The 15,686-nt window shown below is 41.7% G+C and overlaps 1 protein-coding gene across 1 annotated transcript; it reads left to right on the top strand.

Annotated features, from left to right (window-relative positions):
• Positions 1-5,351: 5,351 nt before the first annotated feature.
• On the top strand, positions 5,352-13,506 carry LOC100651928 (chitin deacetylase 1). The gene is made up of 5 exons (XM_003398681.4): positions 5,352-5,765; positions 9,604-10,002; positions 10,421-10,742; positions 11,045-11,344; positions 11,865-13,506. The coding sequence occupies exons 1-5, from the start codon at positions 5,717-5,719 to the stop codon at positions 12,391-12,393; spliced, it is 1,599 nt and encodes a 532-aa protein (XP_003398729.1). The 5' UTR covers positions 5,352-5,716; the 3' UTR covers positions 12,394-13,506.
• The last annotated feature ends 2,180 nt before the right edge of the window (positions 13,507-15,686 follow it).

The raw sequence follows: 15,686 nt of genomic DNA, 5'->3' as shown, positions 1-15,686 counted from the left end.
TAAAATGGATTCCTAAGCAAAGAGAATTGCGCGTAAGTTAAAGCTTCGGAAACGGAATTGTAAATTAAGAAAAGGATTAAGAACAACATATCTCTGGAAACTATTGCGTAGACTCATCGGCTATGCTTTAAATCGATATTTCAATGTCAAACTTTTCTCAGACAATATTCCAATTAATTGCAATCTCTCGAGTACAGACTTCTAATTGAAACTCCGTGGATTCGGTAATTTGAATATGAAAGACAGTAGTTGTTTATCCATGTAATAAACAAGATCGTAAATTATGCGCAAGAATGTAAGAGTCGATAGAAACGAACCGCTGATCTCGTTCCAATTAAACGACACGGCAGACGTCATAATAAAACCTTCGTTAAATTGCATTAGACGTCGTCAAGTGCGTTCATAAGAAAGTCTCGACGTTTCACATTTATAACTTACCGTCTTTGAGGAAAATTTATCTTAAAATCTAATTGAATAACCCACAATTATCATCTTCGTTAAAATGCAGCATTAAAACTTGGCATTAAAATTCATTTGCCAAAGTTAGCAAACGACGCCACAGCCCTTGAGGATATAAGAACTTAATCGATTAACGATCGTGTTACAAATCGTCGTGGGATCGCGCGACGATTCAAAAACAAAATTTTCTGGCTCGATGGTTTTCAAGATAGAATCAAGAATTTGAAGATATAATATTGAAACTACGAATGTTTGTTCGTTTGTGAGAAACGTACGAAAAGTAGGAGAATGCACGGGAATTCCGTGATACGCGAAATATCCAAGGCGAAGTAGTCGTTGCAACGTTTAGAAGGTAAAAAAGAATTTGATAAATTAATTTTGGCAAAAGTTCCTACACGTTTTTAGTAATTGTCAATGTGAAAACCTGAAATCGGTCGCGTTTTAACTGACTTGATAATTTCAGCGCTAAAATTCGTTCGTATAAAACTCACGATCGTTTCACCTACTCAAAGACCCGAGCCATTAAATTTATATTCTGACGCAGCATGGGCCATTGAACAGCCCCATGATGCATTTACCGCGCGATCGACGCGTCAACGGCTCTGGTTTAGCAAATTAGCCGATCATCGAACAGAATTTCGTTGCTCAGGCACGGGTTTCAAAGCATAGTAATGTTTTCGCAGGTGTGCGCATTTTTTGAGCAGCGAGCAAACGATCATTGGCATTCGACGCGATCATTCCTTTAAATAGATACCATTCGAAGGATAATGGACCTTGTTTCCTTCTTCGATTTTCTTCCCTGCCGAAGGAATCCTTGTCACGCGATAAAAATAAAAGTCTTTCGCCTCGAAGGACAAAGCGCTATTATCTTCTGCTCTTTTTTTTTTACTTCTTTTCCTTTTTTTTTTTTTTACGAATAGTTTAATTCGCCGTGATCTCGCGATCGACGCGAAAGAAACGACGATTATGTAATTTGTTACGCTAATCGGGGAGCTTCGGTTTCGTAGCGCCTGGCTACCTTTCGCTTTCAGAGGAATTGGACATTTATCCGTGAACTTTAAAGTTTTGATGAGCATTTTGATATTGACACTTTCGTTCATCTATCGTCGATGTGTGAGAAATTAAAACAAAGTTTGGTAGTTTCGTTTCGCGGAATGTCAGATGGAAAAATACTCCGGTTAGAAAAGCATAACACGATGTTTGCTTCGAAAATAGAAAAATTTGCGCGATCGTAAAAGCACACGATGGACCATCAACCTGACACGTTAAATGGAAACGACAGTAGCTGATCGTAATTTACATCAAATATCGAAGTTTTATTAAAGATATAAGACGTCTGGAAACTCGCGAATGACAGTGTATACGTAATAGAACAGTTATTTTCATCGGCCTTAAGACACGCGAACGAAGCGGATTAGGTTTACAAAGTTGAATCGATCGCTCTTCAAAATGTGAGACAAAATCTTCGATTCGGAAGAACGTGCGACACGTTTCGTGACTCATAATGCAGATCGTTGTTTTTCATCGCTTTCTAAATGCATCTCGCGACACTGAGAATACCAAGCTAGCTTTCAATCACGCGAATCATTGAGACGAACCCAAGTAGAAGACGCGCACTTCCTTCTTGCTATCTACCAATTTGAATAACCATCGCTTCGCGGGATCTAAACATCTTACGAGGAAGATCGATTCAATGAATAGATAACGATCATCATCTAGAAATCGATTTGTTTAGTCATTCACCTCGCTTCGAAGATCACACGATTTTCTAATTCTCGTAACTCTCTTATATCAAAATCAAGTTTGCAAAGGTTAAAAAAATTTCCAATGAATTTTTCAAATAAAATTTCTCCAAATTCCAAAGATCGTTACATATTCGGCGTTTCCCTTTAGCTCGAAGATTCCTCGACTACCACTTTTTCTTCTTCTTCTTCGCGCTTTTTTCAAGGAGGTGATACCAGGTCATACCAGGATGGGTAGCATCCGAATAATCGAATAATAGAATCGTTAAGCACGCACACTCGGTTTCTCGACGACGTCGTTTATGCTTCTTCTCCGCCTCGGAAAAGGGCAAATTCCTGTAGCTGAATTTAACGATAAACGCCGGCCAGAGCCGGTTCACCGTCGTTTCACAATGAGATTTCGATACCAATACACAAGTCCGTGACGTGGTTGTTCGCAGAACCGATGTGCCAACGCGAGCCAAGCAAAAACGTGACATAGACGATTTCACTTTTTTCGGACTTGTGTCCGACCTACCAAATGTATTCGCTAATTTTTAAGAAAAGTCACGTTCGCTATGACGCGTAGATGAAACGTTCACGATTTTGATCTTCCTTCGCGCGCGACAACCTACGTATTACCACCGACCATGGTGTCTTTATTCGAACGAAAGAACTACCAGCCGATGATTAATATACTGCCCAGCAATCTTATTACTTTCCTTATCGTTATTAGCATACCGTACTTAATCATATTAGATATTATATCACATTTAGCAAAGGTAATTAAATGAAATTATCGCTACATTTCAAATCAGGAATTCATTCACAAATTTCATTAATCGTCCAAGTATTGATAATTAATACTTAAGAGTGTCGAAAATACTTAAGAATGTGAAAATCGTCCAAACACTGTCACAGATTCGATCGCTATCAAACAACACTCATAGGATTCTCGTTCTTTCTCACCAACCTGGCAATCGCGCTAACAATTCTATCGACGATGTCACAAATCAATCCTCGATCTCACAGTTACCATAATTTACGTTCGCCTAATTGCAGACTCGACGAAACAACGTAACGATCAACTCCATTCATCGTTCGTCACACGAAACATCAAATTATACCATGTTCGATTTGGATAACAATTGCGAGAGAGAAGAAGAGGACGCACGCTTATTAAATCGTTCTCGCGCGAACGAAATCGTTCACCAAGCAAAGGGTACATTCCATGTGGCCTGGGTTCGCGACCATCTCTGGTCGCGAGCCATCGATTTGCCTGGCAACCTGCTGGCGCGGCGCAGCGGTCGAAAGATTCGAGATCGTTGGCATTTACGTGCCGGCCCGCGTCGCGATTCCAAGAGACGGACGACGATGGTGCAATAGACGCGTGTACAGACTTCCTAACCAGGCGGCTCGTCATCTACCCCAAAATGCCATCCGAGCCCTTGCTTCGATCTGACATTTCGACGCCAGGATGAGAAGCCAGGGTTGAACAATTTTTGTCCATCTTTTAATCTTTAGGATACAACGTTTGAAACATCTCGCTGATAGTCTTTCCGTTTACCAGGATTTTTGGCTTTCCTTTTTTTTATCTTCTGCATTTTCTCTCTTTGCAGGATTTTCTGAATCTTCGTTCAAAGTAGTCGATAGCGTTGAAGTAGTCGATTTCAAGTTCTGTAACGCACTTGTAGATACTTTATGATCTTTCAAATGTCGTAGTATATTTATAATTTTGCAATATATATATATATATATAGTTGTTGATTAAAATTAAATTTAAAGACTTTACTTGAGAGTAAAAGGAAGAAATAATTCAAGAACTTCTCAAACAAAGTTGCGAAATACTTAAGATAAGGGTACTCGTGAGTCTCAGGGAACGAGTTTGAACGGTCGTTCGAAGCTCGAGCAAGCGAATCAGGGCACTTCGTTTCTGAGATGTGTAACCACGACAAGATCGAATTAGGAAGACAAATGAGTGCAACGGCTCCTGGAATCGCAGTCACGTTGCATCTACGGCTGAATGAGTGCAGTTGCATCCGAACTCGTTTCACTTTCGACGCGGTGCCACGCGTACTCGCGTTTCCAAAGCAACGGAAAACTTGTATTTTCTCTGTTACGTAAAAATCTCCGTTGCGAAAAAGTCCAGAAATTGCACCGCCCCGATTTTTCTACCATTGTGTTCTATTCTTAACATCTCCGTTACTTGAGAATACGTTCGTTCGAAAATGACAACCTCTGAATCTTACAAACTATGCATTTTACTGAAATTTGATTTCTACTCGAAACGGTGTACTCGTGAATCATACTATTTTACAACAACGTTCCAAACAATAAACACCGTATTGATCCTGCGATTTTATCGCTCAAGATCGTTAAACTCGTGAATATGCCGAGAGTCGAAGTTGCTGCAATTCACTGCAGGGAATCGCGACCGTGAATTTAAAGCGATCAAACCAAAGGCAGTTTCGAGACTTTCGACTCGTACAATACGAACGATGGTCTTGTAGTTTGAGTAGTTTGATGAATTTTATGTAAACGGTTGATAACGAATCGTATGCAAGATCGGAAAGATAAAACTTTCGAGCGTTTACTTTACGATCATTTATGTCATTTCGACTAGCTTGAAATATAAAACGCATCGAACGCGTTATACGTGCAAAAATACACGAAATACGCGTGAATTTCTTTATCAAGAATAAAATCATCCTACCCTTTTATACGTCGCTTCGCAAATAAGAAGGTTCTTAAACTCTCGAGCAGTAATCTATACGGTAAATGTACCACCAGCTACGAGCATCGGGACATTTTACTCGTTGTATCTACCGGAAAAGATGCAAAGAAAAATTTTACTTTATTTATTAGTGTATATCTCAAGAGATAGGAGTAAAGTAAGAAATTTACGATAAAATACCTAGAAAATACCTAGAAAATATAAAATATCAGTAGGCGTAGTAGCACTTATGTCCGGCAGTGTACCTACCCTCGTTCCTCCGATACAACGCATCGTCCACACGACCCACGGGTTAAGTTAAGGCTTGTTGTCTTCTAGCTGAGACACTCCTACGCCACTGCATCCTGGGGAGCAGGAGCGAGGCAACGATTGTCGGATCGACGCAGAACAGCAACGATCGAAGAGCAGGAAAGAGGGGGCCCAACAGGGTACAACGTGGTGGTGGAAATATAAGGCGCGACGAGTGGCGGGCCTCGGTCAGTCCGTTAGTGGTACCTACGCCTTCAAGGTCCGCGTCCTTGAAGCGAAAACACTCGTTCTCGATCTACCTGAGAGAGTAGCCAAAGATCTCAGGGCGCCCGCGAGCGCTGTTCCTCTATCTCGACTTCTTTTCCGGAAGTGGTGCCGGGAAACCCGCGAGCTCTTCGTTCGAATACCCAAAACGGCCCCCCTCCGATCATCCCATCGTCGAATTCGACACGAGTGAAACACAGGCCAGTCGGACGCGTGGATAAGTCAGAGTCTCGTGAGTCACGGAACCTCCATCGGGAACCGGAAGCGCCGTTCCTTCCGTTGGACGAGGATGAGGTCCTCGCTGGTGCTGCTGTTCCTGGCAGCCATCGTTCTCGCCGGTGAGTAAGGAATTCGGTGACTTTCACAGCCTGAACAGAACAGATCAGTGTGCCGATCATGAGAGATCGAACGAATTACGGATGAAAGGAACGGTTAGTGTTACCATAAAGATGATTCTAACGTTGGATCGTTAACGAGGTTCGAGAGAATCGTGTAGGAGGGTAGTCTGTCATAGAATATGGCAGCGAGTGGGAACATGGTGGCAGGCGTGATTCGAATTCGTGCGGGAATTTTCAATATGGAATTGAATTTTACCCTCTGTCCTTCCCTCTACGAGTCAATGTCTTCTTCCTTGGACATTGTACCAAGATACGTCGCCTTTTTAGTAACTATTTTTACTTGGGAACTAGCTACGGTCCTCGTAATCGTACTATATATAACAAACGTTGAGACAGACCACGTTGCACCACGTTAGAAGTCCTTTAGCTGGTTGATTCTTTCGACCGTTGCGCCATAAGCTTCTCAAGCTACTTACACGCGAACAATAGAATCAGCGTTGTTTGAAATTAGTTTGCAATTTCTTTAAGCGTCGGACTAAAGTTAGAGTAGACGGTAGTAGCAAAAGTCGACTGATAATCATCGCGTGAAATGTAAAATTAAGGCGAACCGTTTAAACAGGAGTGCACGTGAGTCTCGAAATGGCGACAGGCGGCAATGTTCGTGAGCCGTGTCCACTGCCCCTCCTCCGCCCCCTGTGGCGCTGTTTTCCTCGTACAGAAATAGCGGATGGTGGACGCTTTCGAAGAATCGGCGGTTTGGACGGAGCAAATCAGACGGAATACGATTCTGGCGGTCGACAGAGACGACAGGTTGCATAAGAGATTAGAGCGTGAAAGCCTCTGGTTCTACTCGGTCCCGGATGGGTGACGTCACTGCCGTGCCCTGAAAAATACACGGGGTGGGGGGGCGCAACTTTCCCCGTTTGTCGCGGCGCTACGCGATGCCGACATGACACCAGCCCGCGGGACCAACGGGGCTCAAACGATTTAACGCGTTGGTTCCGTAGCCAAACTTTGGTTTTTCATGCATCTGTAGGGTGATTGTCAACTTAGCATTCTTTGAGAATTCTTCGGAATATTTTCGGATATTATTTTACGCGATTTTCGATGTTAAGACTTTTAATCGATTTAACCGAGTTAATCGATGCTTTACGCAGCCTCAGTCTTTGACTTTCGAAAGTATCTGTATCTCTTGTAATTTCAAATATCGATAAGTTTCACCGTGTTTCGTTCTTTCGTACCAGTTTAAATAGTTTTTAACGCTGATCTTTAGTTCTGAAAATAACTGTAGATTGTTCGATGTTTGGGAGAGCCTATAGCTACTTCAACGTTGGCATATTCGATTCTAAATGATCTTTTAGAGTCAGCGTTTTGTTTCGAAAATGTCTGTAACGTATCATGCTGTTGTTCTTAGATCCTGTAGGTATTTTAACGTAAGTTCGATAGAAATTTATCAGGTTAAATATATGAATTTGTTTGACTTTAAACGAGTTTAAATCCAGTGTGGATCTTTTCAAACCTTCGAACGTCGACATTTTCTACGAGCCGGTTTTTTAATCGATTATCAGACGTGAAGGTTTATAGATGATAAGGTTATTGAAAAGCTCGGTAAATGGCTTAACGTGCATTCCCTTTGAAAGAATATCCACGTTACGAACGTAGGTAGACCCGCGACTTTGAAATCGGCTACGGAATAATATTAGTATGCGAAGGAAGTGAAAGAACAATGGATCGACGTTTGAAAGTTTATGACACCCAGAAAGAGGTCGTTATCGAGCCGTAGAATAGCATGGATCGTTGAATTTGAAGCTATGGATTGTAGAATTCTCGGTTTTCAAGGAGATCCAGCGATTAGGCTTCGTTGGATCTGTAACCTGCTGACTTCGTACTTTCTTCGGCTCGTTGCTTCGCGACTTGACATACAACTCTTTAAAATTCCTCAAGAATTTCACTTTCCATCGCCTCTTTTTACATAGAATTTCGATCCTTGGTAATCCAATTTTATATTCAAATGTCCCTCGTTCCTTTTACATTAAATCTAAACACTGTAAAATTCGTTATTCCTAAACTCTACTTGAAATCGCTTCTTTTCAGGCGCTCCGAATCCAAATCGCTTTCCATCTAGCCGTTCTTGCTTCAATAATACTATTTTACACTAATGAACTTCCTACTTGGTAAAACCAATCGCCTTTCTTCATCGCGCAACTTCTAGAGAAAGATTCCACTTTCTCTCGAAAAGGTAGCCGGTTGAATTAGCATCCTTCCGATTACCCGCCATTATGCCTTACCGACTGACCTTTCCAAAATTAATGGGGCAATGGACTCCGAAACAACTTTTACGAGAGCTAGACCGAACAAAGGCTTGATCACTATAATTGGACGTTCGTGTCTATTTTTACGAACTTTCAACTACGATATATATATAAGTTTGAGTGTATGTAGGCCATATTATCGTAACATTGCATCATTGTTAAGAAAAAGATTTCGCTTGGAAGGGTTGGTCAACCTAATGAATTCTATGCATTAGGGGCATGAAAAGAAGGCGAAATCGTTAATAAAACCCGCTAATAAAACACGCTAATAAAACAATGTCGTTGGAAAGGCGCGAGACAGCTTTCTCCGTTCGTTGCTTTGATATAAAATTAACGCGGGGCCGAAACTGCAAATAGAGGAAAGCAACGCGTGTTTCCCCGTATATTAAAAATCAGCCGTTTCTGCTTCCACTTTCTCGAGCGGAGCGCGTTTCCGCTCGTTCGACCAAGAACCATCTCGAAACGAAAACAATGCCACACGTCGTGAATTTCCAAAGCACTCGCAGTTTCCCTTTTTAAACGAACATATAAAAGCACTCGACGTGAAAGCAGTTATATATTTCTGTTAGAAAAGAGATTCTACAAATATAAATAGGTACGAGAGATGTATTTTATAAAACAGCATTCGCAAATGGGTTACATAAGCGAGATAAATATTGGCAAAATCGTATATTCGTAACTCTTACGCAATTTATAGTATTGATTTTCTACTTCCGCCTCTACTAAACGTAAGAAATCGAACGTCGGCGAGAATTGGTTGCTCGATAAAATAGGCAAAAAAAAAAAGAAAAAGTAGGAAAAAAGGGAAATTATGGTTTATGCTAATCGCTTGCCTTTGATCCATCTGACGAAAGACGATGATTCTGTCAATTGGTAAATAAATAATCATGAGCCAACGTTGTATTGTGACGTCAATTTCACACTTTCCATAATCTCGCCGCTGATAGGTATCTTCGCGGTTACGCAATCGTACATATATGTATGCGTCTCGAAATTTCACCGAAGAAATCCGAGTGTCGTTTAGAAGTTTTATGTAAACGTTTTTATTCCCGACAACTTTATATTTAACTTTAAATAATCCACTATATCGGCAAAGAAGTCATTATATTAGCAATAAATCATGTATATGAAAAACAATGTTATATCGTTACTGCATTTCTTATGAAATCTTCGCTAGTATCGATCTTCTTGACACTAGTCGTCGACTATCGATCACTACGGTATATGTGTAATTTACATCGATCGAGTGAAAATGTAAGATACGCGAAGAAGTGTGTGACGATATATAACATTATATATGCAGATGTGTATATATTATATAAAAAGTAATTCAAATTCTTAGAAATACACTCTTGCAGACGTATAAACTGTAATGTATAACTTGCTGTAATAGAAATGGATCGCTGTAATTATTCTAGTACTTTTAATATTAAATCCTCGTAACTATCGTTCCACCAATACGGTAACTTGTAAATACAAATGGAATACACATTGCCCTAAAGACGATACGAACCACTTAATTTTAGAAGGCTCGAATCGTGTGAAGCGACAGGAAGAGAAGAAAGAAGAGAGCTTCGAAAGCGAGATCTGCAAGGACAAGGATGCGGGCGAATGGTTCAGATTGGTGGCAGGAGAGGGTGACAACTGTCGTGACGTGATTCAGTGCACCAGTTCGGGTCTTCAGGCCATCAGGTGTCCCGCGGGACTGTATTTCGATATCGATAAACAGACCTGCGACTGGAAAGACTCGGTGAACAACTGCAAACTGAAGAACAAAGAAAGAAAAGCGAAACCCCTGCTTTACACCGAGGAACCGCTCTGTCAAGATGGCTTCCTCGCTTGCGGCGATGGCTCTTGCATCGAGAGAGGTCTTTTCTGTAACGGGGAAAAGGATTGCGCCGACGGATCTGACGAGAATATTTGCGGTGAGTATGAAATAGAGAAACTTTGTTCGTTTTGGTAAATTTCATAACTGGAAATTCTATTCGTTATTCGTTCTTTTAACGATCGCCTCCCGAAGGTGAAAATTGGAAACTTAATGCATAGTGAAAACTACGTAAATTAGCGAGATTCGATTTTATCGACGCATCAGGGTAGCCTACTTTCGTTCGCAAAAACACTGTTCGTCTTTCTTTTTCGAAATGATTTTAAACGAAGATCGACGAGATTCAATTTTATCGACGCGTGTGAATAATTTACGTTCTTTTTGACAAGAACAACGAGGAACATGACAGGGACGGATGACGAGTTGCGTTGCCCTTAATTTCATCGTACTTCGGCGAGGCGACTTGAAATAAAGATTTTCGAGTAAAAGGGGCCATCGCGGGTTCGCGAAAATTACAGATATGGACAACGACCCGAACAGAGCGCCACCCTGTGACCCTACAGTCTGCGTTCTACCCGATTGCTTCTGTTCCGAGGATGGTACCACGATCCCCGGAGATTTACCTCCCAAGGATGTACCGCAGATGATCACTATCACGTTCGATGATGCCATCAATAACAATAATATCGGACTGTACAAAGAGATCTTCAACGGAAAACGCAAGAACCCAAACGGTTGCGAAATCAAGGCCAGCTTCTTCGTCTCGCACAAGTACACCAACTACTCGGCTGTCCAGGAAATGCACAGGAAAGGACACGAGATCGCCGTTCACTCTATCTCGTAAGCAAACACTTGTGAAAAACAAATTAATCTCTCCTTATCCTTTTTGAGCTTTTTTCAACCTCGCTCCAGCGTTCAGCTTTAACGACGACTTTTGCTACGAGCTTATACTTTGGTCGATTTTTAACGATCTACCTATCGTTCGATCTTAAAAAAATGCACTTTTAAAATAAAATTGCGGTAAACGTAACGACGATAATATAGCACGAGACTCGGAAGTTCAATTTCTAGCGGTTTAAGTTGTTTTAGCAGCCGATCCTTAAAGTCAGCGTTAATCGCGCGATAAACGCTTGTGTTTCAAGTCACAACGACGACGAACGTTTCTGGTCAGACGCGACGGTGGACGACTGGGCTAAAGAAATGGCTGGTATGAGGATCATCGCGGAGAAATTCGCTAATTTAACGGACAACAGCGTGGTCGGTGTGAGGGCTCCGTATCTCAGAGTCGGTGGAAACAATCAGTTCACGATGATGGAAGAACAAGCATTCCTTTACGATTCCACCATCACCGCGGCCTTGAACAACCCACCGCTATGGCCTTACACGATGTACTTCAGAATGCCGCACCGTTGCCATGGAAACCTTCAACACTGTCCGACGAGGTAACCTAATTTTAAAGTAGAAAAGCGAATTACTTTAATCTGATTAAAAACTTCGCGCTTCAATGATTACGTTAATACAATTCTGTCGCAAGCTGGTATTAGTAGTAGCTCCAGATAATTGATCCAATTATCTGGTATATGCATCTTGTACCAAGAACGTTTGTAGCTTCAACATATCGATAAATATTGACATGTTTAATATCGAATAATGTTTAATTTAATATATGTATTGCTGTCAGTGAAAGCTACATCCCACAATGAATTTCATTAAGAGTAGCAACCTATCTATTTCCGTCTATCTACGTGTCCGATTAACCTAATCTTTGGTACGTTCTATACTAATATCAAGAGCGGATTCGTAGCATAAAAGTATCAAAATATTTTATGTAAAAAGTGTCCCCTTTTATGCAAAAAGTATCACTTCGAATCAAGCAGCTACATCTTCACCTGAAATCCCAGGGATAGTAGCGGCTCGATTCAATCCCTCCATCGTCTATCGAGCATCAACTTTTCTGCGTAGGTCGCACGCCGTCTGGGAGATGGTGATGAACGAGTTGGACCGCCGCGAAGACCCACAGAACGACGAATACCTTCCCGGTTGCGCCATGGTAGACTCGTGCAGCAACATCCTAACCGGCGACCAATTCTACAATTTCCTAAACCACAACTTTGACCGACATTACGAACAAAACCGCGCTCCCTTGGGCCTCTACTTCCACGCAGCCTGGCTGAAGAACAATCCCGAATTCTTGGACGCGTTCCTTTATTGGATCGACGAGATCTTGTCCAACCACAACGACGTTTACTTCGTGACGATGACCCAAGTGATCCAGTGGATCCAGAATCCTCGCACGATAACAGAATCGAAGAGTTTCGAGCCGTGGAAGGAGAAGTGTATCGTGGACGGACCTCCAGCTTGTTGGGTTCCTCACACTTGCAAACTCACCTCGAAAGAGGTTCCTGGAGAGACCATCAACCTTCAGACCTGCGTACGTTGCCCGAATAACTATCCATGGGTGAACGATCCGACCGGTGACGGGTTCTTCTAAGCCCACAGTGTCGCGTTCCTCCTTCTCGTCTAAGTCAAACCCTCTGATTCTCCTCTTGCCTGTCGTTTTGGGCGTTCACCTTTGATCTTCCTTCGATCCCTCTCATTCTCGTCCTGCCATTGGTCGATTATCCTTCACGAGTTTCACGGTGGACGTGGGGTCGTCGGCGACGTTTTCGATCGGGGAACACGGTCGGGTGGGCTTTCACGAAGATTACTTCCGTTACGATACAGGGTAGTTGTATAAAATTTTAAACAGAGCCTTTTGGTAGACTGTTTTTAGAGGAACAGTTATTAACAGAGGATGTAGCAGAAAGGGGCTCGAAGACGTGATTGTCGATAAAGATGAGAATCGAGCGCTCCCGATCGGTTCGCCGACGAAAACCGTCCATCACGTTACCAACGATCTGTGATAATTTTCATGCGGCTCGAGATTCAGCGACCAGGACGACGAACGCAACGACGAACGCGACAATGAACGCGACGACGAACGCCACGACGAACGCCACGACGAACGCCACGACGAACGCCACGACGAACGCCACGACGAACGCCACGACGAACGCGACGACGAACGACGATACAGCGAACTATTCTTTTTCTCTATTTTCTCTCCCATTTCTCTCCCATTTCTCTCCCAAACCCACGACGATTTCACCCTGGCCTCCACGAAACCTGACCTGGAGAGAAACGACGCGATCGTAACGCGAACACGAAGTAAAAAAGGAAAAGTAAAACAAAACAAGGATTATTATCATCGTGTGTAATATATGAACGCGTGTCTCAGCCGGTCCCTGAAAAAAAGACGGATCCCTGACACATGGACGGAGGACACGACGGATTTAGCTGGGAGGTCGGGCTGCGGTTGTCCTGTTGACCCCAGGAAAAATGAAAATAAAAATCGATGATCCCTCAGCGACCGCCAAAACTCCCTGTCACAAAATGGCGGACACCCTTATTTTTAAAGGGTTAGCCAAACTTTTATATATATATATAAATAAATATATATATATATAAATATAAAATATCGTGTATGTATATTTTTTAAAGCTAAGTAATAATTATCAATTTTACGTTCTCGATGGAATCTTTAATAAAAGAGAAACCGGCGGAATACGAGAGTCTCTCATTCACACTTCCCATCCCCTTTCAATAAGAATTTCTCGAGGAAAGTGGAACGGGTTCGAAGTATCGCGACTCGAGTTTACAAAGTTCGAAGACCTTTCGTCGTTCTTCTCTGGGTCGATGACCCGATTTTCCAACTATAGTTTCTATACATTAACATCGGAGTTATCGGTGAGTAAATTATAAAATCTGTCGTAAAAATTGAAATAAAATACATAGAAAGAAACGCATAGTTTGGGTAAAATTTAGTTACAAAGTTTTTAAAAGATCATAAAAATCTGCAGAAATGCATCGCCGTAAATCTATAAAATTTCTACCTATACATTGGTACAAATTGATAATTTCAGCGTTAATGATCGATAACCAAACTCGTTATTTGGCTAATGGAGGATTTGTCAATCGTACAAGTTACGAACGTTTATGTTCTAGCTTTCAGCATCAAATTGCCTTTAGACCATAAAATGATACTAAAGAAGTTATAAGGAGATATTTATTACGTCAATCTCTCTTTTCATCTTTCTTTCGTTTAATCTCTCTCCTGAATCGAATCCGAAGGTACCTTCTTCTAATAAAAACCACTCGATAAAGCTTCCACTCTGATTGATCATAAATTTTTATATCGATCTTTTAAAATCTGTACGAGTCTTACGTTCGATGTGTCGAGCCATTTCAACTGCAATAATAAAACACGCCTACCTCGAATCGAGGAGAAAATTCCCGGTTTCGAATCAGGCGAAATCGAGGCGAAATACGAGGGTGGTTAAGATCAAGGCCGGTCTGGCAAATTCGCCGGGTTAATTACGAAATCGAGCAAGCCCGTTCTTCGTTATTGAAAATTGGAACGGCGCGTACGTGGTCCGCATCGAAGAGGAGAGGTGACAGGCTTAAACGTTCTGGCCGAGAAAACGACGACTGCATTCTTCTGGCTTGTAGGTCGAACGCGAGAAAGGACCTTTCCAGCTTGCTAGCGCCGCGAAATTCTCTTTGCTCGTAGTCTAACGCCCATAATGGCCGCTCAAGGTCTGCCGCTTGGAACCATTTATTGTTACTGATGTTTGATCAGTTTCTTACCACCTGGAAAACCGAGACGAATCTTTGATTCATTTGTTAAAATACTCCAACGAATTTTATTTTGTTTAACTACTCGATTAGGTCTGTGCACGTCAAATATCGTTTTACATAATAAAATTCTAATTGCATTTATTTGAATTTAATCGATACGTTCCACATAACTCGACATACTTTTTCAGAGATTATCTTGTTTCGCTATTCCACACTTGTAAGAGCTGTCACTTTTAGAATTCAGTCTTAGAACGAAACTGTTTTAATTTCTTCAATCGCGAGCCCCTTTAAAACAATGTACGCGTTAAAAAGTTACTCAGGCGACATAGGAAACGTTTTTAACCTTCTCTGAATTCCAAATTTTACGTTTTAATCTTTATGAATTTTTCTACCTTTCCGAAATTTAGTTTTTAGTTTATTTAGTTAGTTATAAATCTCCTTCGGCGAATATACCGATTCATAGTAAATTTCTTCTTCTTCGATATACCTGATAGTTAACGATGGGATAAAATTGAATGAAATTGAGCGATATCGGCGCAGCAAATTCAAACTTCAAAGGAACGTCATTTCACACGCATTGACTTAATTGTTACAAGGCGCGTGATCGTAATTTCGAATCAGTCTTCCAGGCGAAGATGTACTTTTACGGCTCCAAAGCATGAAACTCGAACGCAATCGTCGTGGATCATAAAAGCAAAACGGCTGTTAATCACACAGTAGCAAGGAAGCCAGTTGTGCAACGACGATGAACGGAAATTACAGTGATTAACGAATAGCTCGTTCGCTTGATCGACTGCGATAAGTCATCGTGAAACGATGGGAAAGATAAAGATGTATATTTGCACGATTATTGAACATAAAACGAAGGAATTCCGTTATTTTCCAGTTTGGAAAAGGAGGAGACGCTACACGACGCGCGAGAGAGAAAATCGCACTGTAGCCTCGTGAAATACCAACAGGCCGACCATCGGTGGGTCGAGGCGACGCGTTTGCATTCCGATTCAGCCTTTCTTTCGTCGCTGATTCTACATCGTTTCCATTCCGAAACCAATCCAGTTCGTTACGTTTCGTTACGTTTGGTCATATTTTGGTTCAGGAGAACGAATC

Source organism: Bombus terrestris, chromosome 11 (genome assembly GCF_910591885.1).
Source record: "Bombus terrestris chromosome 11, iyBomTerr1.2, whole genome shotgun sequence".
NCBI lineage: Eukaryota > Metazoa > Arthropoda > Insecta > Hymenoptera > Apidae > Bombus > Bombus terrestris.
This window is presented reverse-complemented; position numbering and strand designations above follow the sequence as displayed.

Coding starts and splice junctions, on each gene's coding strand:
- LOC100651928 (XM_003398681.4), top strand. CDS start 5,717: ATGAGGTCCTCGCTGGTGCTGCTGTTCCTGGCAGCCATCGTTCTCGCC. Junction 10,743..11,044: donor ATCGCCGTTCACTCTATCTC/GTAAGCAAACAC, acceptor TTGTGTTTCAAG/TCACAACGACGACGAACGTT. Junction 11,345..11,864: donor CTTCAACACTGTCCGACGAG/GTAACCTAATTT, acceptor TTTTCTGCGTAG/GTCGCACGCCGTCTGGGAGA.